The sequence below is a fragment of the Eupeodes corollae genome, chromosome 3 (genome assembly GCF_945859685.1).
Source record: "Eupeodes corollae chromosome 3, idEupCoro1.1, whole genome shotgun sequence".
Taxonomy (NCBI): Eukaryota; Metazoa; Arthropoda; class Insecta; order Diptera; family Syrphidae; genus Eupeodes; species Eupeodes corollae.
Genome location: NC_079149.1, coordinates 75,637,413 through 75,663,959, shown reverse-complemented (window position 1 = coordinate 75,663,959; position 26,547 = coordinate 75,637,413). Strand labels below are relative to the sequence as shown.

At 33.9% G+C, this 26,547-nt stretch overlaps 2 protein-coding genes across 2 annotated transcripts; one reads left to right on the top strand and one right to left on the bottom strand.

Moving 5' to 3' along the window:
- The first annotated feature begins 488 nt into the window (after positions 1-488).
- On the top strand, positions 489-6,792 carry LOC129950619 (putative uncharacterized protein DDB_G0287113). The gene is made up of 3 exons (XM_056062547.1): positions 489-1,067; positions 1,152-1,315; positions 6,768-6,792. The coding sequence occupies exons 1-3, from the start codon at positions 489-491 to the stop codon at positions 6,790-6,792; spliced, it is 768 nt and encodes a 255-aa protein (XP_055918522.1).
- A 623-nt stretch (positions 6,793-7,415) lies between these two features.
- LOC129951725 (uncharacterized) lies at positions 7,416-21,406 on the bottom strand. Its single transcript, XM_056064029.1, has 3 exons — positions 20,902-21,406; positions 7,905-8,129; positions 7,416-7,843 (listed from the first exon to the last, which is right to left on the bottom strand). Exons 1-3 carry the CDS (start codon positions 20,957-20,959, stop codon positions 7,524-7,526), a joined length of 603 nt encoding a protein of 200 aa, XP_055920004.1. The 5' UTR covers positions 20,960-21,406; the 3' UTR covers positions 7,416-7,523.
- Positions 21,407-26,547: the final 5,141 nt, after the last annotated feature.

The following is a 26,547-nucleotide window of genomic DNA, read 5'->3' as shown; positions in this document are numbered from 1 at the left end:
GCATACATTAGGAAATTGAAGTAATATCGCAAGTAAAATTAAAGTATTTTAGTAAACATCTTTGCATCACACTCATTTTTGTATAAGCTAGTAAGACGATTGGATCCCATCACACTTTTGGGCATACAGTTTTATCGATTTACTTCAAAACAAAATATGTAAGTTTTAAAATACATAGTTCCGTGTTGTAGTACCCGTGGCATGATGGTTAGTGCGTTGGACTCAGTCGTTCTTTGGCTTTCAAAGTGAAAACAAGTGTTAGATAATTTTTAATTTCATTTAAAAAGAAAGTGCATTTGTAGTGTTTGGCAATTAAGTAGACAGTTTGCCACTGTTTAAAACAACAAATCGATAGCCTAGTGGAGCTGGCGTCCGAAAACAGCTCCAAGGGTCGTGGGTTCGAATCCCGTGCGGAGTGCACTAAAAATTTGGAAGCTTTTTTTCACAATCGGGAAATCGTAGATTTTATTGATTGGGAAAATAAGCAAATGGAGAAGGAGCGGAAAGCAGGGGTATCAAAAGATACCTCTGCCAATTCATCAGGTGATGCCAATGTGGTGCCATCAGCGGTACACAAATTCACCGCAACATCATCAGGCCATCAGTCTGATAGTCCATTGACAACAACAAATGTTAAGAGGAAACTTAAGCCTAACCTGGTGGAAAGGAACAATGCTGCTAAGCGCGGAGCGATGCGACAAGGCGTGCAGCAAAAAAAACAACCAGCGATGACGTCACAAAGCGATTCGTCAGACGGTGACATCGACTACGTCTCCGAAGGTGGAGAGGGGCACTATAGGTCGCCTAAAAATAAAAATAGGTTCTCAAGCCTAGCGCCGCCAGAGCAGCCTAAAGAAAGGGAGATGGAGGTGCCTGAAGCCCCCAAAGACAACGAAGCCGATGAAGCGGAGCTGGCACAAGTGCTGCAGGCAAAAAAGCAGCAAATAGATGCCTACGAGGACCAGCTAAAAAAGCTGAAGGAGGAGATGGAGCCCCTTCTCAGTGCACTAAGAAACAAAATTGAAGCGCGCCGACAAAAAGAGGCAGCTGAGAAGGAGGACAAACAAGCACAACGGCTCCTACAACAACAACAGCAGCAACAGGCGAAGCAAAAAAAGCCTGATGAAAGGCAACAAAAACAACAACCACAGCAGCAACAACCAAAGCCCGCTACCAAAATCACTGGAGCGGAGCAAAAAATGAAGGCTTTACCAGCAGTGACAGGCTCAATGAAGGAGGGCCCATCTACCTCGAGTAAGGCCAAGCAGCAGCAACAACAAGAGCTACAAGCAAGGCAGCAGCAGCAGCAGAAACAGCAACAAAAGCCGCAGAAGCAGCAACAGCAGCAGCAACAGCAGCAGCAACACCAGAAACAACCACAGCCTAACAAAGAAAAAATACCACCAATAAGGACCCATAAGGTTGACATACAGGACATTAAACAGGTATGTAAGTCGGCCACTAAGGGCAAATTTCTCATTAAAATTCTAAACGAAAAAGAAAAGAATTATTCGGTCCAGTGCTTCTCACTGGCCGAATACAAGTTAGTTAAAGAATTGCTAAAAGAGGCCACAGCTGAGTTCTTCAGCTATACGCCTAAGAGCGAAAAATTCAAGACGGTCCTTCTGAAGGGCATAAGTTCCTGCACGGAACCGGAGGAGCTCTTAGCTGAGCTCCGCCAAAAAGCCAGTGACGATCTCGATTTTATCGGGGTCAAGCCTTTCACTACGGTGAAGTCAAGACGAGGGGGTTATAGGCTGCCAATGTTCCTCGTAACATTATCGCCCCAAAGCAGTTTGAATAGTGTCGAGAGAATCGTATCTCTCGACAATCAAGCTGTACGCTGGGAGACATTAAAAAGGCACGACGACATTCTACAATGTACGAAGTGCCAGAGGTTTGGCCATGCCAATGCCAACTGCAATATGCAGTTGCGTTGTGTGAGGTGCGGAGAAACCCACAAAGAAGGAGAGTGCAAGCTGGGGAATGAGCGGGTTGAGGATTTGACCCTGCTCAAGTGTGTCCTTTGTGGAAACCAAGGGCACCCCGCTAACTATAGGGGTTGCCCTAAGGTCCAACAAATGAAACACAAACAGGCCAGTCAAAAAGCCGAAAAAAGTCGACAGGCTCCAACACAAAAATTCGTGGATCCCAAATTCTCTTACGCCCAAATGGTGTCAGGGAATGGGAATACGAGACAAGCTCCACCAACGGTTGCCCCCAAGGCCCCTGTGCCTAAGGCACCAGAGGTGCAGCCTGACATTGTAGCCTTGTTGTTGAGCATTCAAGGTCAACTAACAGGACTGCAAAGTCAGATAAAGGAGCAAGGCAAAAGGGTAGATCATCTCTACTCTTTGTTGCCTGGCCTGGCGCAATTTAGACCATAATGGGCGCGCTGCCGGAGACGCGCCTAAAAGTCCTAGCTGTGAATGTAAATTCACTGATTAGGATTGAACGAAGAGCCAATATGTTCCAATTGTTGAAAGACTACAGTCCCGATGTGTTTATGGCTAGCGAAACTAAGCTAAACCACAAACACAAATTGACTCATAAAAATTACAATATCGTAAGAAGAGACCGGCCCGACTCCACTCAAGGGGGCGGTGTCGCTCTCTTTATACGAAAAGGCATTAATTATAAAGTCATATACAACAATGAATTGCGAAAGCTCAAGACGCTAGAAGTTTGCGTTGTATGCATCTCTCTCTCTCAAGGGAAGCGGATGTATATGATTGCGGCTTATGCGGCTGGAGCTCCGCAGGTCACTTACTTTGCATCAGAACTCGAAATTCTTTTTAGGGAACTTAAACTGAGCTTGGAAGAAAACTATTTCATCTTGGCCGGTGATTTGAACGCAAAACATGAAGATTGGGGAAATCAACATAGTAATCCCAGAGGTAATCATCTTTTCAATTTGATGAATCTTTACAGCGTTGAATATGGCGTCGACCTGCTGGCTACTGAAAGGCCATCGTATCCAAGAAGCGGCTCCTTTCTGGACCTTTTGCTGTACGACACCAGACTGACAGTTACAGACAAAGTGGGTAATCACCCGCGAAACTGCTTACAGTCAGTCGAGTACGACAGTGATCACTGCGGACTGGCTGCTATAATGCAGATTCCGAACGAACGCGTGGAGTTGGAGGAATACGTTGCAACGCACTCTTACAATTACAGTAAGATGCGTTGGCCTCGTTTCACCAACGCCTTAGCGAGAGAACTTCGTTCGAGTGACATAGCCCCACCAAACAACAGAAACCTGACAAATACAGAAATCGACCAACATTTACAACAGATGGACGAAACAATAAAACGAACAATGGAACGGACAATCCCAAAGTACAGAGAACGGGACCAAATGGACGCTTACAGAAACGCGACAATCGACGCACTGCGAAAGCACAAGAGTGGCTTACTGACAAGACTCAAAAACTTGTACAGACGACTTACAGACCCACACGACTTGGAGGTTAGGACACTGAAGTCGTCAATAAAAAATGTCAATCTGTTGATTAAGGAGAACTACAGGTTATCAATTAACAAGTACTGGGACCGCAAGATCCGGTCAGTTAATTCGAGCGACCCTAGTATGTTCCCTAAAATCAACAAGATATTCAGAAAAAAGAACGACAATGACCTTCCGAGTCTGAAACTCCAAAGAACCGAAGAAAACAGAGACGTACTCATGACAGCGCAAATAGATCCAGAAGAAGCCATCCTTGACGATGACTATTATATAATTGAAGATCCGAAGGAAAAAGTGGAGGCGGTGGGAGCTGCTTTCCAGCAAGTGTACAAGGTGAATGTTAGCATTCGCCCCAACCACGACCTGGAAAACAGAGCCCTACTTAATCACTTTTACCTCCGTAATGATATCACACATTGGCGATCTGAGAACCGCGGTTTCATGCGGTTCAATGACGATTCCTTGGCAAATGCCATAATCGCCGAGCAAACGGGACCAAGTCCCTTGTTAGTGACGAAGGTTGAGCTTCAGCTCATCTTCAATTCAATAAAAAACAAAAAGTCAGCAGGTGTCGATGGTATATCCAACGTTGTACTAAGACATTTACCGATGGAAGCAATTGACATTTACACCACACTCTTCAACAATGCACTGAATAATGCATATTATCCAGTGCATTGGAAGACCGCTGTGGTTCATCCTCTCCCGAAAAAGGAAAAGGACAACTCCAACCCGTCAAATCTTCGGTCGATAAGTCTTCTTCCGAGCATCAGCAAAGTTTTCGAAAAGATCATTAATAGGGCTCTGACTAAGTGGGCTGCGGACAACAAAATAATTCCGGATAAACAGTTCGGGTTCAAGGCGGGTCATGACACAATTCATGCTGCGTCTAAACTCGTTTCTGATATCCAATGGAATAAATCAAAACAACAATGCACAGGTGCTGTTCTGGTTGATTTGGAAAAGGCCTTTGACACCGTATGGTTAGAGGGTCTTTACCTAAAACTGAGCAGGCTTGGCATAAGCAAGCCATTGTTGTATATACTTTATGATATGCTTAACGGTAGAAAGTTTGTTGTCAAAAGTGGCAATGTTACTTCTACCACAACATTCTCAATTAAAAATGGTCTTCAACAGGGAGCGGTGAATTCGCCGATTCTCTTCAGCATTTACACCAGCGATCTGATAGGTAGTCTTACAAAGGCAATTGCGTACGCCGACGATCTAATTGCGTACAGAACGGCCCGAAAGGTTGAGGTTATTAGAATTCTCCTGCAGCGTGATTTCGACAAGATTCAGCGATATTGCGACGACTGGAAACTGAAAATAAATGTCCAGAAGTCAGAGACAATTCTGTTCCGGACTCCGTTGGCTAGGGCCACGAGGGATACGTGTAAGAATTGGCGCAAGATGGTCATCGTTGATCTTCACGGGCAGCCATTGGCGAGCAAAAGTGTAGTGAAGTACCTGGGTATCTGGTTAGATCAGTATTTATATTTCGACAGACATATAAATGCTGCTCTGACCAGGGCCAGAGGAGCCTTCGCTCTGACGAAACGGCTGTTTTTTAGCAGTCGGCTTGACCCCAGAGTGAAGGTTATTTGCTACATGGCCCTCATACGGCCAATGATCGTGTATGGTTGTCCTGTGTGGTTCAACGTTGCCCCTTCCCAGATGGAGAAGTTTCGGGTGTTCGAGCGGCAGTGTTTACGACGCTGTACCGGCTTATATCGAACAGCCGAATCTTCTTATGTGCATTATTATTCCAACGAGGTCCTGTACAACGGGGCTCGAATCAACAGAATTGACAATTTCGTGATAAAACTCGTTCGAGGTCACATTGCAAGAGCTATGTCTTCGACCAACAATTTAATTTTCGGGGCGTTCTATCCGAACGACGAGTATTTTGAGAGTGCACGCTTGAGCGGCTTCATTCCCCCAGAGGCATTCCTCTTTTTAGATAGATGCGGTCTGATACAGGATAGATTGGCAGTTCCGTTAATCTACCACGTCAGACGAAGAACCGTGGATAGGCGACTCCCGTACAGTCGGGACGTCATGGCACAAGGCGGAGCGGAGCTCCTTCGGTTCAGTAGGGCTGTGTCCGAACGGGACCGAACTGATAGGGTGAAGCAGGAGAACCAGTTTTGGTGGCTTCAATCGGCACTTGATAATGGGTAGGTCGGGATGGGGTTTAAGCCTTGGCCGGCTTACATACTTGTTTTATAGTTTTAGGGTTTAGTTTTAAGTAGAATAGGCATGGTGGCACAAAAAAAAATACAAAACAAAAAAAAAAAAAAAAACATGGAATAAAAAAAAAAAAAAAAAAAAAACATGGAATATAAAAAAAAACAAAAACAAAAAAATACAAAAAAATTAAAAAACGTACAAAAAAGACAATAAAATATAAAAACTAAAAATGTTAGATTTGCTGCTGTGGTTGTTCTAGTTTTAAGTAGTTTATAGGTAGAATAGGTAGTTTAAGTTAGTTTTAAGTTTTATTTAAGGACCTAACTTTAAGTAGTTTGTAAGTAAAAATAAATAAAAAAGGTTATTGATATTAGTTTTTTTTCAAAATTTTCTAATAAAAACAAAACAAATAAAATTTAAATTGAAGTAAAATAGTTCTTAGGGCCGAAAGGCATTAGTTTTAAGTGTTATAGTTTAACTTAGAGTGTCCGTATGGGACCATTAAGTTAGTTGTAAGTTATGGATAATTAGGCTAGTTTTATGAATTTTTGTCTAGCTTTAAGATAGGTTTAAGATTGAATTAAATAAAAATGAATTTGAAAAAAAAAAAAAAAAAAAAAAAAAAGTGCGTTGGACTGTCATGCAAGGGGCTTGGGTTCAATCCCTGCCTGTGCCACCTTAATTTAAAAAAATAATTTTCGCGGGTACTGCCTCTTGCGAGGAATTGACAATTTCTTCAAGAGTAATTCTTGTCATGAAAAAGTGCTTTCTCAAATTAGCCGTTCGGATTCGGCCTTAAATTGTAGGTCCCTTCCATTCCTGACAACAGTACTCGCACACAGGAATGGTTGAGAGTTGTAAGTCACTAGGCCCTGGTTCACAACGGACTGTTGCGCCACCCCATTTGATTTGAGTTCCGTGTTTTAAGTTTTTCAGAAATTTTACTTAGATATAAATAAAATTATTATTATTAGAACTCTGTTTGGATTTGATGGGCATCTTAAGAACATTTTAGGAGAACTTTAATCTCGAAACCGGCTTAAATCTGGAAGAAACTCAACAATATGGGCGTAAGAGCGTTTCTTTTTTTTAATGATTGGAAAAATTATAGCTCTTCTGCAGATTTTGTCTACTGATACTTATTCAAAGATCCAAATAAAACATCCAGGTTTTTTTAGTAACTTCTTCGTATGCGATCTGTTCATGACGTTTTATTAATATCATATAAGCGTGGCCTACAGTTTTTGCCTTCACAAGTGTAATGTCCATCAAGTTTTACATTTTCTGTATAAGGAAGGGCAGACAAGTAAATTAATTAAAAAAGAGAAAAGCAATTTTTGAATAAGATCTAAAAACACCTGACCGAAAATACCCGAAAACTGAAATTGATAGGTAGTATTTAGAAAGTAACCACAGCTTTTCGTGGTTTAAACCAATCAAACATTAAAAAGTTCTTTTCCCTTCCTTTTTTATCCGCTAACGCTTTGATAAAAAGAGTTCAAAAATACAAACAAATTAATTTACACGAAGTCTGGGTTCATCGATGGCGAATACCCACCGATAAGTACTAATTTTTTCACAGTGAGTTAAACTTTAAAAAAAAACTTTCAATGTTTCAATGGATTAAAACTATGGATTCCTTTAAACGTTTTGGTTTCAAAAGCATGTGGATATAAGAGCATTAAAGATGACCCACTCTGAATAAACTATATACCCCAAAGTCATATTTATTGTTCGTAAATTAAATAAAACACAAATCTATAAAATAAATTATTTATTCGAAAAATGGAAATTAAAAAAAGTACAATCACATTAACAATGCGTATTCTTATAGCTTTATACAATTAAAATTAAAATATAACATTTTTTATATCCTTAAAAACAAAAATATTCCGATCACAGAAGATTTCATCAATATCGTTGATAGTTTAAAATGTATTGATTCTTGCGATGATTTTGAACTTTCTGGAATAATTGTCTCAATGGGATCTTCTGTGACAATCAATGTTGTGTGTAAACGAATTCTTTGAGGTTGAATCTCACAATAGTATTCGCCTTGATTGGCTACAGTGACATTCATAATTTTCAATGAAAAATTATTTGTATTTAAAGAGTAATCTTTGTTTAGGACTGAACTTCCGGTTGTTAGGGCATTGGCGTCTTTGTACCATAAAACAACATTTTGATCTGTTTTAATAAAATCGTTTGTAAGAAGAGATTTAATAAAAAAAGATTTGTTTTCATTTACCTGATAAATTTTCGACAGGGCATTCTAAAATAGCATTTTTACCCGCAATGGTTTTAATGGTTATATTTGCCTTACGAAAGAATGGAACCATACCAGATGTTGGACTTGCTTCTGTGAATTTAGTGTGACTGCTGGGCACACTTTCGTCATCTGAATACTCGTAATCGTCATCGTTTTGAATACGACCATCAGAGGAGTCTGTTGTAGTTTTAGATGAGGCGTATCCTAAAAATATTAAAAGAAATATCAAACAGGTTTCAAATGACACCATTTCTTAGAAAGATAAGTAATCTAGCTCTTTTTCTAAATGTTTTATGAATTTAATCTACCACACGTCTTGTTCGCTTGCAGTATCTTCTTTTTACACAACGTATACATAATTCCCTTTAAATATCTCCCACTTTTCACTTTTAAAAGAATTATATGCTTTTTTTGATATTAAGGAAAGTTTTTTGTCTTTTTTATGTTTCAAGAGACACTAGGATGCGACCGTAACTGATAACTTCCCACATCGTCTGTCGATTTGTCTTGCTTAAAATTTTAATGTGAGATAAATAATTTGAAATATCTTTCTTTGTTCTCCTAACATTTGATTAACTAAAAATTACCAACAATATTTTTGCATATGATCAAATATGTAGTTCGCTTTTAAAATATATTTTCTTAACGAGATTTTTAGTCGAAAACCAATTTTTGTTTGGAAATTTTGGTAACATTTATTTTAAATCGTTATTTTTACTGATTCCTGAACGTACGGATGTATGGAGATAAAGGATATATCTAAAAAATCTTTTATTTAGTTTCTAGGCACCTTTAAACATCGAAAAGTGTAATTAGACCGATTACAATAATTTCCTATGGGAAGTTAAATTCTTTTTAGCGGTAATCGTGTTACCGTTATTGGATATTTTATTTGTTTGTATAAATTATTTGATTTGTTTTACTTGATTCAAACAATTTTATATTAAGGAAGAGACCTAAATATAAAAATGGAATTCATAGTTTTTGAAGTTTAATTATTAAACAATCCTAAAAGAATCTTCCACGTCAAAGACTTAACAAACTAAAATAAAACCCCATTAAAACAACGATTTTTTAAATTTTCGAGGAGTATAGAGAGGGATAGCGCATTTGAAAATTAAACCTGGCTGGATTAAGTTTTAAGAAACCGTAAAAGAAAAAAATCAATAATGTGTTGGGATTTTCGTTTGGACGTTTTCATATTCAATGACCCATTTTCTATTATGTATAAAGGAAAAAGGATTTTATTCTTCGTTCCAACTGTAGATACTTATTTAGTTACAATTAACAAAGTGGAATGAGTTGCAACAAAAAATTGTGGAAAGTGTATAAAATGTATATACCTATATACAGTCACATTGCTCAGGAAAGGATATTCTCCCTATTTATTGTTTTTGTGCACTTTTGAACGCATTCTAACACACTGAAAATGGTAATACAATAAAAGAAATTGTTCATGCAGATAACATCTGTCGTTCTAAACTAAGGTACCTAGGGCGAATTATTTGTTTAAACCTTAGTGCAGTTTCCGTTATAAAATGTTAGAATGTGCGTGGGCTTGTACGTCACCCATAGAACATCTGCTAATTTTTATATCAGATGATTATGATAATATTTTGAATGGCATCCGTGTCATGCTCACTGGCCAGCAGAAAAGAGATTTTTGGTTAAACTAGGTATTTTTCTTGCATAGATGTACTGTACATATATATCTATTTCATGAAAAGATTCTTTATAGGTTACGAATTTAACAAATTGCTTTGTGCAGCCATTCAGCAATCATTATTATTTTGCAGCCGTTGCCATTAAACGAGAATATATTTATTTTTTTCAGCTGAGATGTTGCAATGTTAAAAAAACTTAATGTTATAAATATGTATGTATGTATATATGTATAAAAGTTTGAAGAGAAACCAAAAACCATCAACTAAAATAAATTTGCAAGTTTGTTTGTAAATTTGTATTTTCAGCGCTTAAATCGATTGTAATTAATTGATGTAATATTTATGAACCAAGCCGCACAGGCTTCATAAACTTTTTGTTTTTTTTTTTTTTATTCCAAACCATCAAGAAAAAATAAAAATAAATTTGGGAATAAAAAAATGATAACGGCATTAATTTCGCCTTAAGTATCCTTACGATAAACATGATTAACATTATATGCGTGTAGATTTTAAAATTAAAAAAGAGGCTGTGTTGCGACCCACACTCATAACTTCCCATCCCGTCTACCAATTTAAGTTGTTTAAAGCTTTAACAATATATTTATACCTAACATTATTCTGTGTAAGATAAATAACTTGAAGTGTTTTTTTTTTTAATTAACTAAAAATTGATATCGAGATCCTGTTCTTGGGCTTGTGGCGTTAATCTTGCGATTAAACACAGCTGTACTAATTTTGGGGTCGTTATTTAAATTAGCTTGTTTACGCAGATAAGTCCGAGTTCAATAAAACTTTTGAAAATAACGACCCAGTCCCTAATAATTTTTTTAAACATAATGGTAAACCCTTATCTTTTTGCATTCCTAGGCAAAAAAAACTGCCCAGCCTAGCCAGCTAAGCTCAACTTCATCTTATCTTAATAACAAAAATTAAGAATCTTTGTTGTTTGAATTAAAAGCACATACTAATCTAACACGCATCCAGAAATATAGGTAGCAGATATTTGTTTTTTCATCTGCCGACTATTATGCTGTTTAGAATTTTAATAAGTATATATTTTTAACTCAAAGTTGCATATTACTTTAATTAGCCACTTTAAAAATCATTCGGGTCTAACTTGGTCGTTTAGAGTTCCTCATTTTCCTACATCATATAAGTCCAACAAAAATAATAAGTGCAAGAATTCGACTAATTTTGCTCGTTACTGTATGTCTGGTCAAAATACATTTTTCAAAATATATTCAATCAAACAATTTTATTGAAAAATTAAGTAAAGTAATGGTTTTCTGACTTTGCAAAATGCATATTTTTTGTCTGTTTAAATATATTTTAGTAAAATTCCACTCTTGTTCAAACAGGGAAAATAGAACCCGCCTATATAATTTTGTTTTGCCTTCAGCAAAAGTATTCGGTCTAGCTTTTTGGTGCACCTAATACCAATCAGTCTGTGAGCTTACACCTGTCTTCAAATCTTTCAAAGCTTGTATTTTTACAGCTGATATCAAAATTCTTCACTTCAAAATTCTGTATTTCAAAATGTTGTAAATAAGGCTAACAAATAAAAAATCTTTTTGATAATGTATAAAGTGCGCACTTTTTCACATTTTCAAACCGATTTTTATTTTTTAGCCTTATTTACAGCATTTTGAAACACAGAATTTTAATATACAGAATTTTGAAGTGAAGAATTTTGATATGCAATATTTTGATCATACAGCATTTGATACATACAGTATTTTGAAATACATTATTTTAAGAAACAGTATTTTAAATATAGTATTATGATCCATACAATATTTCGACCCCAACCCTTTAGCGAACCCTTTAAGTGGGCCGTGTGCTGTAGAACACTTCACACAACACTCTTCTTGTCTTTAATTTGAAACCACATTCATATTTGTGTATATTATCAAGTCTTGACAAAAAGCATCGTCTGAAATAAACACAATGATTGGACTCGGAAAATATCACGTAAAGAAATATCCGAAATATCCATTAAGTTCCTGCAAAAGAGTAATAAAAATGCTGATTCTGTTTTAGAGTCACGTCGCCAAGTCGTAGAGAATTACGTAAAAGATACAGAATTCCTTGATTTTTGCTTGTCGTGCGGTTTATCTTGTTTTTGTTGCAACACCACCGGTGTTGAATTTTAGAACACTCGCCAAAACTAATCGCACACCTTTCGAATTCAGTTGTGGAAAGAAACTCAAAGACGAAAGATGGACTAATGGTGATGTAGATAATCACAACTTCCTGTTTTATTAAGTAAAACTGCCAGTTCTTTTCACTTCACAAGGAATAAGATGTAGTATGTAACTCTTAAGATTATCAGTAATTTATTTACTTTTACAACTTTCAAGCAAACTTACCTTTTATTTAACTTTGTTGTATTATGTATGACCAATGACGAATCTACCTTCAATCACCTGATATTATTATATTATTATTCCGATAGAAAAATGTATGCTACCAAATGGACCGCACAATCCGAAAATATACAATAAAGATAAAAAGCAATCTCAAAGAAAAAATTCTTAATCAGTGGCTTGCATTTTCCAAGTAAAGTGACTATTATCAACTACGATATAACAGAAATTTGTAAACGTTAAAATTATATATTAGACTTGATTGACTTTAATTTTTAATAAAGCTTGATAAAATTTCAGACTTAGAGATTCATCGCTCATTAAGAGATTTTATTCTAATGCTGCCAATCAATTTTAATCTTTAAACGATCGCTTTACGCAGAACTATCAATAGTGATAATCAAAATTGACAGTGACAGTTCGCTTTATTAAGCATAAGTTTATATGTAATCTTAATATACCGTTAGGTGCGAATATCGATGCATTTTGTGTTCTATTTCTTTGATAAAACAAATAAATTATAACTAACGCAAAAACAATTTTTAAAGTTACAATCAAATTTAAAAGTTCTTATTTGCTAAATAATAATGTGTGAGTTATTTACCCTATAGCTAAATGTGTCAATACTTAAAACTGTTCAGATTTAGTGTAATAACGCCAAGCTTAGAGACTTAAAAAAAAACAATATGTTAAAAATTGGAAGGTTTTCAGAAAAAATGTATGAAAAACACCTATACCGTATATTTGTTTATTTTTTTCTAATTTTTAATGGAGTTGAAAATATGCGAATGACGATGAAGGTTCATGATAAGTAACTTCTTTGTTGGTAAGGCAGCGGACAGAAATGGAAATAGGTTGGCAATTAAATACTACATTTTGCTGCACATTAACGTGGATGGTGTACTGGTGTTGCGTGTATTAATAGTTTGGTGGTGAGTTGATAATTTTACGACTTATTTAATTAGGGTCGGATGATTTGTAAGGAGCACGACCCATGAAATCGCCTCAGTAGAAGTGCAATGCCATAAAGTAGCGTTTGCATGTTAGCATAAGTTTTTAAACATTTATCTGGTAGTTTTAAGAACCAATATCATAAAGCTGGCAACTATAACACTATTTTAATTTTTCTTGTATTATATAATTAAAAAAAAAAAATTGAGTAAACTAGGACGACAGCGCCTTTGTTGCTTCCAAAGCTACCTATTTAAGTAAGACAAAAGTTTCTGTTTTAATAAGTTAGTTAAAACTTTGTCAATCATTTCATATGTTTGATTAACTTTTTTTTTAAATTTGTAAACCATCTATAAGACGACTACTTGTATATTTAAGAAAAGGAGGAGGGGGTGAACTTTCTTTAATGGCATTACAGCATTCATTATTTGTTGATAACAGGTTTAGTTATTATTAATTTTAGAGTTTTCATTTGATAGTTCGTTCCGTTTGCTTCCCCTTTAACACATTAGCCTTGAGCCGGTTATGGCTTCGATTATTCTTGGATGGGGATAGAAAGCTTACACTACAACTACAACTGCTTACGAAGATCACATAAATATTTCTTCCAATCTAATCGGCCCTGCAAAATGTCAATTCGCATTAGTCATTATGTGACATAACTGAACATCAAATAGTCGTGTTAAATTATTATAAAAAAGGGGCGTATTAGCACTTCGATTCGTGTCTATAGTTTTTTTTTGGTGTTGTTGGTTCACCAATTTGTTACTCATTACTCATACTTCCTAAGGCTTAGCCCTTATCGACCCATAAGTTGATTAGGAAAAAAGGAGTGGTTCTTAATTGCATCATTAAATTAAACGAACACCAGCAACGTTATATGACACTTCAGTTATACTTTTTTCCGGTCGAAAGGGAGCTTTATGAGGCCCATTAAGTATGTACTTACATATGTATATACTCTTATGTATTTCTATATAAAATATATTTTTGTTTATGTATATATATGTAACGTATAACCTAACCTTAGTTTTGGTTTTTGTTAGGGAAGGAAATTGGGTGTGCACAATATTTCAGAAATAGTATCGGACGCCCAAGACTCATCAATTTAAAAATAGAACTAGATTCAGAATCAGATTTCTAGATATTATTGAATTGAATGCATAATAACCTTCATATTACGATATACAAAGTTAAAATGTACATCTACATATATCGGAAAATTAGTTCAAAAATTTGAGCAAAGCGGGTCTGTAGGAGATTGAAAACACCATTGCATGTTCGAACAACTCGTATTGCAGAAAATATTACTACTGTTAGCGATAGTGTTACTGAAGAGCCGTTCATCTAAACTCTTCGTCGTGCCCAACAATTGCACCTCTCACGCTCGTCGCTAATGAACATAAAGAATTGCATTTACGCGCTTACAAGGACCAAGTGACGATTTCAAGCGGAGTCGAATGGTGGCAAGAGATGGTAAGAGTGGTTCATCAATTTTTCTGAAGAAAATCATCTTCAATGATGAGTCACATTATTACCTTTTTTTTCAAAACCAGACCGGTTAGGCAGTTACTGTGAATGGTGTTCGCTATCGTGCGATGACAACGAATTTTGTATGGCCCGAATTGGAAAATAATGGATGTGGTTTCCACAGGACACGGTATCACTTGCCACAAAGCTTACAAAACTGTGCAACAAATTCAATGGCCATGTTATTATGCGTGGTGGCGATGTCAATTGGACGCCGATCATGTAATTTGAAACCGTTATGCTTGAAAGGATGCAATAATTCGGCACTTTAACTGCATACAACCTCAATTAATGACGCAGCCTTATCGAAAATTTGAATCATCAAACGCCTGCCGCTGAGGTTGCAGTGGCTATTTGAACATAATTGATCAATATGAATGCTATCATAAAACAAAAAAATTACAGTAATTATTGAAAATAGTTTTGAATATATATATGATATTAATTTTTAACACAAGTGAGTGGGCCTGAAAACACAAGATGAAGAATTTTCGGACTGAAACCGGTTTCAGTCTTTAGTTCATCTAAGAAACTGCGAGTTGAAATTACATACTGCACAGTTCGCTTCTCTTGCCCACAAAACCGGTTTCAGTCCGGGCTGAAAAGTCTTGTGTGTGCAGGCCCAGCATGAATAGAACGTAGAATAGTATTTGGTACAAATGTAGTCAAACCTTTGAATTTGAAAACTTTAGGTTTGTTCCTTAGCAAACATTTAAAAGCTTATGCTATTGGAAAGCAATAAAACAGATATTAAGACTTCCGGACTATGAAAAAATTAGTGAAGTGATTGATAGGGGCATACCACCCCCTGGGACATAATTTTGTTTTCATTTTCCTTTGCAATGCGTTAATGGACTGGACTAAGAATCGGAAATATAGCTCTAATTTAATTTCTCAGCACAAAACCATCAATTTTCGAGATATAAACGATTCAGGGGGAGATCAAGTGAGCCATAAAGCTTATACAGTTAATACATGATGTGGTTTACTTGTCTCCAAGTTGTAGTTCAGATTTATGACAACAAACAAATAAATATAAGTTATTTAGTTTTTTATTTTAATTTTTTTATTGTTAATGTTACAACTTAAGTTTTAATTTGTAATATTATATTTTAAAACTACGACGCGTTTCGGAGATGCTTTTCCATCATCGGGTGTTATACTTTTATAGATAACCCACCCGATGATGGAGAAGCATCTCCGAAACGCGTCGTAGATTTAGAATATACAAATTTAAACTTAAGATGTAACATTAAAAATTAAAATAAAAAACTAAAGAACTTATATTTATTTGTTTATCTTCGTAACAGCTTTACTGAGAGAAATAGCAAATTATCAGGTTCTTAAGAAGTAACTTTCAATAAAGATAGGCAAACTGAAACTCGTCTTCAATTCCTTCTTATTTTATTTTGACATACATACATAAATAATGTAAAACTTTCTTTAAAGTGTTTTTTGTTTAAATATTGATTTTTTATAAAATATAAAAACTTTTAAGATTTTAAAAAATTAAGGAAATCTCCTTTTTGCTTTGAATGCTCTACTACAAGATTTAAACACGAATTTCAAGAATATGAATGTCCCAAGCACATCAAAAGTGACACTTTCGTTAAACAAATGGCTAATTGAAAACAAAGAACGCTTCATATCTATCAATTTGATATAAAAGCTTGGAATTTCTTTTGAAAACTGAAGTGAAAACAAATTCTGCCACGTGTAGTTTGTGAGCGGCACTTTAAAGCTTCTTCCGAACTTATTTTTTTACCTTCATTTGTTTTTATATAATTTTTAGAGAAACTATGTACTTTAATGTACCTGTTTTCTAAAATTCAAGAACCAATCATTTTGCTCTCTACAGTTTGTAAGATTTGTTGACTCCTTTAAGACCAAAATATTTTCAAAAGTTTCCTGCAAAAGAGTAATTTGTTTAGAATTTTTCTTCTAGCTTCAGCTTCAATCTACGAGTAAGCATACTGATAACGACAGTAATATTAGACTCCTGAAAATTGAGCCCGAAAAAAACGTAAACAAAAGCTAAATTCTTCCTAACATATTCTTTAAACTATAGTAATTTAGCTCTTAAATATGTCATATTTAAAATCCTTTTGGAATAATGGAATACTTTCACATCTAGGGAGTCGCCAAATTAAATAGTTAGAACATATCTTGCTGGACAACAGTGTTTAAAAATAATCTAATAACTAAAGTTGTCGCTTTACCCCTTTGAGACATGTTAATGTGAGGTTATGATACACATTATGTTATTTAGAGAAACATTTTTAAGCCGTGTTCAAAAACTCATTTTTATATTAAGTGTATGAGGTTTTAACACCACCCCCCCCCCCCCCCCCCCGATTTAAAGCCTGCAACCGGCCTTTGTACCAACATCGTTTTAATGTAGTATATAAGTTGAAACAACAATTTGCTTGATTTTTACTGCTCCAACTTCCAGCTCAAATATCTCAAAATCGATTTAAAAACATTATAAACACCAGCTTCTATTTGCTACCAATCTTATGGATGTACGCACTGGGTCCGTACAAAGGGGTCATCCTCCTTTAGTTTTGGATAGGAATAGGCATCTGGTAATGATTTGTATATATAATCGTATGATAAAGAGTAAATGATCAATCGAAATTGAAGTTACTGATATTTTTTTCTGGAAAAATAAAACTGATTTTGTGATACGAAAAAAGAGACATTTAATAGATATTATTTTCATGGATTGTTTTTCAATTGACTTATACATAGGTACATACATAACTCAAACCCTATTTATATAAAAAGAACTCATACAACCAAACTAATCTACTTACGGTCAGATAGATAGGTTTCTGGTACGAAGAAATGATTTTATTATCAGATTTTGAATATCTATGTACAATGTACATATATAGTATCAGTCTTATTTAATAGAATTCGCTAAACAGATGAATAGTTATACAGTGAATAAGGATTTATGTAGGCTCTATGTAACGTTGCAAAAATTCCTATTTATAAAAAAATCTGCTATAAATTTTAGTTATACAATGCTTATATCAAAAAAAGTACCAAAAGTACTATAAAATCTGCTAGTTGTCATAACAACTAAAATATAACAAAATAATTCCAATTATTTGTATGATATTCTCTTTCGAAAATCTATATTTTTTTTAGATTCTTCGTTTCTTCGGCTCACGAGCTAAACTCGAGAGGCATTATTGTTTTTATTTTAATTTCAAAAAGAGAGGAGAGAAATCAAAATGACATTTACGAAATAATAATACCAATAATTTCCTTATGTAGGCTCTATTCAACCTCAAAACGCGTTTAGCTTATTATGGGACTATGCAACCTTGTATAAGTTTTATAAATAGCATTTTTGCGTTTAGAGGCATTATAGAGATAACATAACTTTATGTAGGCTCTATACAGCGTTTTTAAATAAGACTGTATATGTATATCTTGATTGTAAGCTAATTTAGGATAATGCAAGCCTTTTGTTATCGTATAGAAACTACTTCGGCAACGCATATGTGCAAAGCCAACCAATGCGGAACGGTCATGTTAAAATATAAAATATGAAACAATTTTGTTTTGAGAACTTAAAATAATATTTTTTTTAAATTAAATAAGATAGAAGTGAACGATTTTTTTTAAAACGTCAAAATCAGAGTCTATTAACTATAAAGCCAAAATTTGTGCTCTAGAACGGGAAAATTCATTTTATAGTTGCATGTAGCGAATGGCGGCATCCGTATACTTTTTTGTAAGTGTTTTATGTGTAAAGGCACAACTGATCCAAAACAACAAGGATGCCAAAATAGGAATCCAAGATGTGGGTATCTGACAGATCAGCTGATTTATTATGTATATGTTTGAATTTGAGGAAACTAGAAAGTTGATTTCAAATTTAATTCTTTTCTTAAAAAATCCGGTGAATTTTTTAAATTATGAGTTGAAAAATAAACTTTTTGCAATAGTTTAATTTTGTGAACCACTGAAAATTGTTTTATTGCCAATTACTCGTTTGGTGAGGTATCTAAAAATTCACATATCCAAGACACCCTATTTAATATGACCGTAGCCCCTAGTTTTCTGAAAATGTCACATGGAGCCATTATTTATTGTAGAGGAGAGGATTTTAAAAATTTCACTAAGCCTATATTATAATGTAATAATCGTATTATAATATTTTTTCTACGTCTCACAAGAACTTATTGTTCTATAACAAAATATCTTTCATCTTCAATTCAATGTCAAGGAACTGGATCATAGCAGGTAGTAAATTTTGTTTTGCTATTCTATAATAAACAAACGTTTCCGTTCACATTGTATGCACGTTTGCCTTTGCCCATAAAATTTACATCTCATAACCTTGAACTTTGAATATATACATACATATATATAGGTATTCTCTTTTCTAGAGCAAACACCTTTTGTTGTGATAGGAAGAAAAGGAAAAAAACAATCTTGAATCCATTGAAATAAACATCAGTGTAAAGATTTCTTTTGTTGGAAAATGTATGATCAAACATACCTATGTACATATTTTGTATGCTCTCGACGTTGAAATAGGATACCAAACGAGAAAAGAACAACTCAAATTACATAGGTACACAAAGGTGAGAACAATGCATGATTCATTTAATTGGAAGATGGTTATGGTTAAATGCAGGGATAAAGGAATGGTAATGTAGTATATAATCAGCTGTCGGATGATTTGTGTTCTTTTTTAGTTAAGATCATCTGCAGAAAGTCATACTCATGTTTGATGTATGTATGTATGTATGTATCTTATGGCAACATAGGTATTCAATTTTACTTTAAATGTTTGTGAGTAGCTTACATACAGTTTTTCCAGGTTCAATTTTCTAGGATTATTGTTTTGTATGGATAGCTTTTACCACAAATAAAACTGTTTTGCTATCTAATGAAATCATCATAAACATACCTCTCCATCTCTATAAATAAATATGTACATACAATTACAAATAGTAAACCTACTTATGTACATATAAATTAATGGATGTATATAGCAACAAGCAGGTGTACCATCATATTTATGTAAAGAATTATACCAACGTTTCACTTGACAATGTTCCAATCGTTGCGCTGTTTAAAAAAATCAAACACATTAAACTATTTTTATTTCCTTAAACAGTACCTATTTAGGACTAATTTGATGCTTTACTTGTTGCCTAGCAATCATCCTAAAGCATAAATAGGTAGAGAAATATTAAACTTCGTACTCTCATCCCACCGTGGATAGTTGTTGGCTTGACATAAACAAAATTTTGTAACATTTCAATTTGCAAGAACTTAAAACAAACTGCAGTATACTGAACCGTTTTTGATTGACGTAAATTATTTATAATACATAATAAAGAAAACCCTCTGAATTGTGTCAACAATGCATGTAAGGCCATTTCTGCCGTATTATTTTAATGTCTAAAGCCGCTCGTTAAAAACATGATTAGTCCTTATCAGTGTAGCTTTAGACCTCACCATTATGCACATCTTGGAAGAAAACAGGGATTTCAAATCGATACCCACTATCTCTGTGTAGATTTTAAAGCCGCGTATAGAATAGTGAAGAGCCTTACAGAGCAGTGTTTAGTTTTGGCATCCCCTTCAAACTTATCCGTTTGTGCAGAATCACGATGGAGAATGCACGCATTTTCTATCAAAGTAGGAAAATATCTTACCGATGCATTTGATATCAAAAAATATTTTAGACAAGACGATGCACTTTTAACCGTCAACACTTAATACACAATAATTATCCAACGGGTGTTAATTGAGGCCCAGATCCGTTCTGGACTGTAGCGACACCTTAAGTAAGTTATTTAATTATAGAACTCTCGACTATAAAATGCGATGCTTTAAGAAAACTAACCATTCCGCTAAGGAGGGAAGGGTTACCAGTGCCTCACAACTAGTTGTATAACGTACATTCCTTTCCAAAAGCATGAAAATGCAGATTTTGGCTTTAATTTAGACATATTTTGTTTGGTAGTAAATTGGTATTTAGACCAAATTGACTGCCCAGAACAACAAATCCAATTTTAATGATTAATTTGACTGAGCAATAGCTTATTTATTTGACATATGAATATGCAGCGGAAAAAGATTGGTAGATATGTACATATTGTTATGTTGATTGCAGGCAATTGTGCTGTAAAAAGAGTTAATTCATCACAAACAGTTTTAAATTAAAAAGTTTTCGATTTCATTGTTTATGCTACTACTCTCTCTATCATTTTTACTTGCCATTATGACTTTACTGTATCTTATACTCAATTTAAAACCATCGTAGAAATGTGTAAGAAACTTTTCTACAATCATTATGTAGCTCATTAATAAATTTTTCAATATTTTGTTTTACTTAAACTATAATTTCATTTAAAATTGAATACATACATCACACACATACGTATCGTCCCCTTGCTATGTTCATCTGAATTTTTAGTTTTATTAACTCACCTAAGCTTAATATAAATGTTAATCCAACTAAAGTTTGATACAAGAGTTGCACTTGCATTTTGTCTTTCCAATTGTTTTCAAATATATTTTTTTAACCGAATTACAATATTTTATACCTATGTAGGTATGTATGTACTTATACCAATTATTTTCTACACTACACAGTGATTATATCCACATTTAAACTTTCATGAAAATTGTTTCACAATTAAATCCATTTAAGTTTCACAATGCTTTTTTATGATTAAAAAAAAATATCGTCAGATTATTTATGTATCCGCGGCTAATAATCACATATATCGTAACTTTATGATTATGCTATAGGTATATTGAATTTTAAAAACGTTTTCTTTTCACAACCCAACCACTCAAGGCAAGGGAATTTTTTTGAATGAATTTGGGAATTGCAACCGACAAGAAGGGAGCGTGAGTCGGATACGGATTACAAACAAATACAATGGGAATGGGACTGGTAAAGTGGTGAGTATGAAATATGAATGGTAAAAGTATAGCAATATTGAATAGGTGACGCTGACGATGCGCTGTGGTGAGTGTGAAATAGATGTGGAATGTGAAAGAGTGAACGAAAGAATTTTAATGTGCATTACATACTGAATCGATCGAACAGTGAATTTCAATATTGCCAGTTTTATTGTAACTGGAAATGGAGAAAGACAACGTCCCAGAAATCTCTTACATTTCAGAGTAAGTATCAGAACTTTACTATGGAATGTATTACACACAACACATAAGTGAACATATCTTGCGGGAGGAGGTTTTGTTTTATTGCATCTATCTTTTTTTCTTAAATTAAGAAACAACCTAAGATTGTTTTTATTAGTTTTGCAATTATTTAAAATGTTTAGATTTGAATACTAAGACGAGGTACATTGAAATATTAGACACATTTGTATGGAAATCAGATCACACTATGTAGTGGGTAACTTATAGTCTGATTGATGAGTAAGAAAAAAGAGAAACTTTAAGAGAGATTCCTTGAACTCACCTCAAATAACTGTTTATTGTGTTTTTATTTTCACAAGAGCAAGAGGGGTTGGGTTGGGGTACTAAACTGTCGGTTTTGTTAATAAATAATACAAAAATAATTATCTAGAGAACCGACTTTCGCCCTAAAATATGATATAAAACAATTCCCTCATTACAATAAGCGAGTAGAAACAATCGAAGATGTACATACATATGTATATCTATGTAGTTGTTCGTAGTTTTGATCGATGTGCCAAGTGTGCTCAAAGAACACTCTTAAAGTATTTTTTTGAAAAATTGCAAAACAATCTTATAATATTCAAGATCGCTTCTTGAAACGCAATGTTAATTTAATATACAAAAAAAAAAACGAATTCATATAATGTAAATAGGTATAGGTACCTAATTTTCTTCTTCAAAAGTGAAAATAATTGAGATGTTCTTGTCCGGCAGATTAATAAAATGGTCGTGTAGTAGACACAGCTATGAAATTTGTATAAGCTTTTCAAGTGAAATTTACGCACAAAAATGAATTCTGTTTCTAAACTGTTCTATACTTGTGTAGCCCTTTTGAGTTTCTTTTTATGTCAACAAACAAAAAGTTATTGTAATGGGTCCGATTTGTCAAATTGAAAATTTTAACATTTCCCGACGTTTCAAGGTCCCTAGAGTCGAAATAAAAGAGTTTTAGAGAGATGTCTGTGCGTGCGTTTGTACGTACGTACGTAAGCGACTTTTGTTCGTTGTCCATAGCTCAAGAACTGGAAGAGATATCGATTTCAAATAAATTTTGTTATACAAATAAAAAGGCAGAAAGATGCAGAAAGGGCACTCAAGAAAATTTCGCATGTGGTTTTTTGTACCATAGCAGTTAAAAAAAGTTGAACATTTTGATTAACCCTTAATATCTTACGAAACAAAAATGCTAGAGACTTAAATTAAATTTTATATAAAATATTGTAACGTTATACCAAATAAGTATATTTTTTGAAAAAGTACAATTAAAGGTTTTTTCTAAAAAAAAAATTACGAATAAAAAATGATTTTATCCCCAAACCAATTTTGTACAACGAAAAATTAAGTTTTTGACATCTGGTAAAATTTTGAGATAAATCGAATTGACGGTTTTTTTTATAAAAAAATAAAAATCTAATAAAAAACATTACTCAAAGTTGGTAAAAATTGTTTTTCGACTCAAATATCTTTTCAAAATTTAATATTATGGCTTCCAACTAATTTTTACTTATACGAAATATTGTTTTCAAGATTTGGATAAATTTTGAGAAAAATCGAATTGACAGTTTCTTGACAAAAATAAAAACATTAACAAAAGTTGGTAAAAATTGACTTCGACTTAAATATCTTTTCAAAACTTTGAAATATTATCTTTAAACTACTTTTATCTATTAAAACATATTGTTGTCAACACTCAGTAAAATTTTGAGAAAAATGTAATTGACAGTTTTTTTACAAAAATTAAAACCTTACGAAAAAAACAATACTGAAACTTGGTAAACATTTACTTTCGACTCAAATAGTTTTACACAAATTAAAAATATTGTCTTCAAATTCTTTTTATTTCACAGAAAATATTGCTTTCGATATTCAGTAGTTTTTTTTTTTTATAAAAAATCAACAGTCCGTTTTTTCATTAAAAAACAAAATCTACAAGAAATAGTGTGCAATATTTGGTAAAAAATTATGATCGGTTTTTGACAGCTCTCAAATTAATTTCATTCATCCAATTTGTAAAAATTTGAGAAATGCTACATTGGTGTTGGAGATATCCTTCCTTTAATAATTGAACAGCTTTCTGGTTCTTGAAGGGAAAACTTTTATTCCTACAGAATATATTTACAGAATATTATATATATATATATTAATTTTATACATTTATGTATGTACAATGTACATGTGTATTTATAATAAGTATAATTAACTTACAATTAGTTTGCTTCTTAAGGAAAGATAACTTTATTTGATTTTGCTACTTTTTTTGATCGCTAAGCCACGAGGTTTTAACGATCGAAGGGAGGTCTTAACCAATCAATAGTAAGATGGAGAAAGAAAGAATTTGCAAGAATTCAGAAATTTTTTGTTAAAAGGGCGCGCTAACGATCTGTCATTTTTTGATGTCAATCGAAATTAGTGCTGCCAGGTTTGGCAACAATTGGTAAAAATTTGTTTTCGACTAAAAATCTATTTAACAAAACTAGATTTTCAAACCAAATTATTTCTTTATAAGAAAGATATTGTTGGTAATTTAAAAATGTTTAAGAATAATTCAACTAACAAATTTCTTAACCTAACACGAAAAACTACAAACTTCTAAGCAAGACAAATAGACAGACGGGATGGGAAGTTATCAGTGTGGATCGCATCCCAGCCTTTTTTTTTTGTAAATTATAGTTTTGGTATTCAGCATATTTCTAAAAAACAAGAAACATAAAAAAGATATTTATATTTTGCTAGCGAATCCATCGATCTTTGTCTCTCTCTAAATTAACGCTTTCTGATAAAATCTAGAGAAATAAAAATTTACTGATAGTACTAAAATGTTCAATATGATTTATTTTATAATGCATTTAAATAACGTTTTTTTTTTAACAACTATGCCCGATGCATATGATAAATAGGAAAGTAATAATAATAAGATATAGTGTTTTTGATGTTAAGTAACTCAGAAGCGTATAATGATTTTCGGACAATTAAAGTGTTAATTGTTGAGGGAGACGGACATTTTGTTTTTTTTACAAAGAACTTTTTTGTCAAGAGTTCGCAGTTTACAGAAATGACTTTTTTACTTTTCAACGTTTATCTTCCCCCATAAAGTTAAGAGTATAATAATAGTAAACTATCCTTGCATTAGACTTAGTTAGTTTTGTTGTATGTTATTTTAATTGTAGGTGATTTTAATTTACCATACATTAACTGGACTCCGTATGAAAATGAATCGTAACTCTGAAGAAGAATCCTCATCAGTGTGGCTTCAGGCCAGGAAAGTCCACTATCGACCAAATATTCACACAACGGCAGATCTTGGAAAAAGCCCAGGAACTTCAAATTGATACCCACCATCACTTTATCGATACGCAGATGGTATTGACATTATTGGAAGATCAAAGCGTGATGTCAGTGGAGCGTTTTTGAGAAGTCAATTGAGTAGAAAAGTTCTCGTTCCAGCATCTAAACTCACCATCTATAAGTTCTTTTGACTCATTATCCGAGTTCTCATTTATGGCGCTGAGGCCTGGACTCTGCCAAAGAAAGATGAGAGCGTCTTAGGATTGCTCGAGAGAAAAATTATTCGGATGATTTTTGGTCCCGTATGCATATATGGAGAATGGAGGAGAAGTTATACCGACGAACTGTACGGACTGTACAGCGACAATGGTCTGGTTAACAGAATTAAAGTCCAACGGCTTAGATGGCTAGGTCATGTAAAGCAAATGTACATCAACGCTCCAGCTCGAAAGGTCTTCATATCCAATCCCGAGGGATGGCGCAGTAGTGGAAGACCGCGACTCAGGTGGCGTACGTAGGTGGGTGAAGACCTCAACCAACTTGGCGTGCGAAACTGGAGGCAGCTAGCTAAGCTAGGGACCGAGCTGGCTGGACACGCATGTTGGTTGAGGACCAGGTCCGCCCAGACTGTAGCGCCACCTTAAGTAAGTATGTAAGTTATTAAATCTAGATCAGGAATCACTAATGTTAATATATATCACCCTTCTTTGGATATTTTTCTTAGCGAAAGTGATCACCTTTCTGAACACCGTAATTCCTTTGATTGCATGTATAATTTTGATTTTAGAAGAACTTATTTCCAGTTGCTATCTGAAGATTTAACCATTTGTGGAATTGTTGATGCATTAATTGTTTCTAAATTATATGGGCGCCTCTTAAAAAGAAAATCCTAACAAATTTTGAAAACTTGTCAAAAAATTAGATGGGTTACCAATTAACTTCACTTACAATAACCTTTCATTAGGTAAAAGTATTGGTAACTGTAATGCTTTTGTCACCAATTTCTGTGACTCATTTTTAATAGAAGTATATTTTCATAACTTTTTCTGTCCGTATTGAATGATGACTGCGTTGCGGGTCCCGGTGATATTTCCCCGATAGTATTACAAAAGTGCACAAATGGTTTAGTTTAAGCATTGAAACTTTTCCTAAGAAAAAGAAACAAAAACGAAGTAATTTCTAACACCAATTTTTAAGAAAGGTATTAAGATAGAAATAGCCCACTACAGGCCTATTGCAAAACTTTCTTGAGTTGACCAAGTTGTGTGTGAGAGTTAAGCATTTTTTAGTTTCGATAAACCAATAAAAATCTCATCACATTTTAAACATACATACATATATTCAAACGCTTATTAAATAAAGTAAGTAAGTAAGTAAATGTTTATTCCAAAAAATTAAGGTATAGTATGTACATTTTTTTTTCTCTTAAATATATTGATTCGTAAATTCATAAACTTAATAATATTAACACTAAACATTGCATTTTGCATCAATGGCTCTGTTGAGCCGCCTGTTGCGATCAAATATCCTTGTTGTTGTTGTTGGTATTGGTGTTGTTGTTGTTTTTGTTGTTGTTATTGGTGTTGTTGTTGTTTTTGTTGTTGTTGGTGGTTGTTGTTGGGTTTGTTGTTGTTG

Excerpts from the sequence above, each read along its gene's own strand:
- LOC129951725 (XM_056064029.1), bottom strand. The coding sequence starts at position 20,959 with ATGCAAGTGCAACTCTTGTATCAAACTTTAGTTGGATTAACATTTATA. Across the intron at positions 8,130-20,901 it reads AACATTTATATTAAGCTTAG|GATACGCCTCATCTAAAACT; the intron begins GTGAGTTAATAA and ends TAATATTTTTAG. Across the intron at positions 7,844-7,904 it reads CCCTGTCGAAAATTTATCAG|ATCAAAATGTTGTTTTATGG; the intron begins GTAAATGAAAAC and ends TTATTAAAACAG.
- LOC129950619 (XM_056062547.1), top strand. The coding sequence starts at position 489 with ATGGAGAAGGAGCGGAAAGCAGGGGTATCAAAAGATACCTCTGCCAAT. Across the intron at positions 1,068-1,151 it reads CTGAGAAGGAGGACAAACAA|CAGCAACAACCAAAGCCCGC; the intron begins GCACAACGGCTC and ends CAACAACCACAG. Across the intron at positions 1,316-6,767 it reads CAGCAGCAGCAGCAGAAACA|CTCTTCTGCAGATTTTGTCT; the intron begins GCAACAAAAGCC and ends GAAAAATTATAG.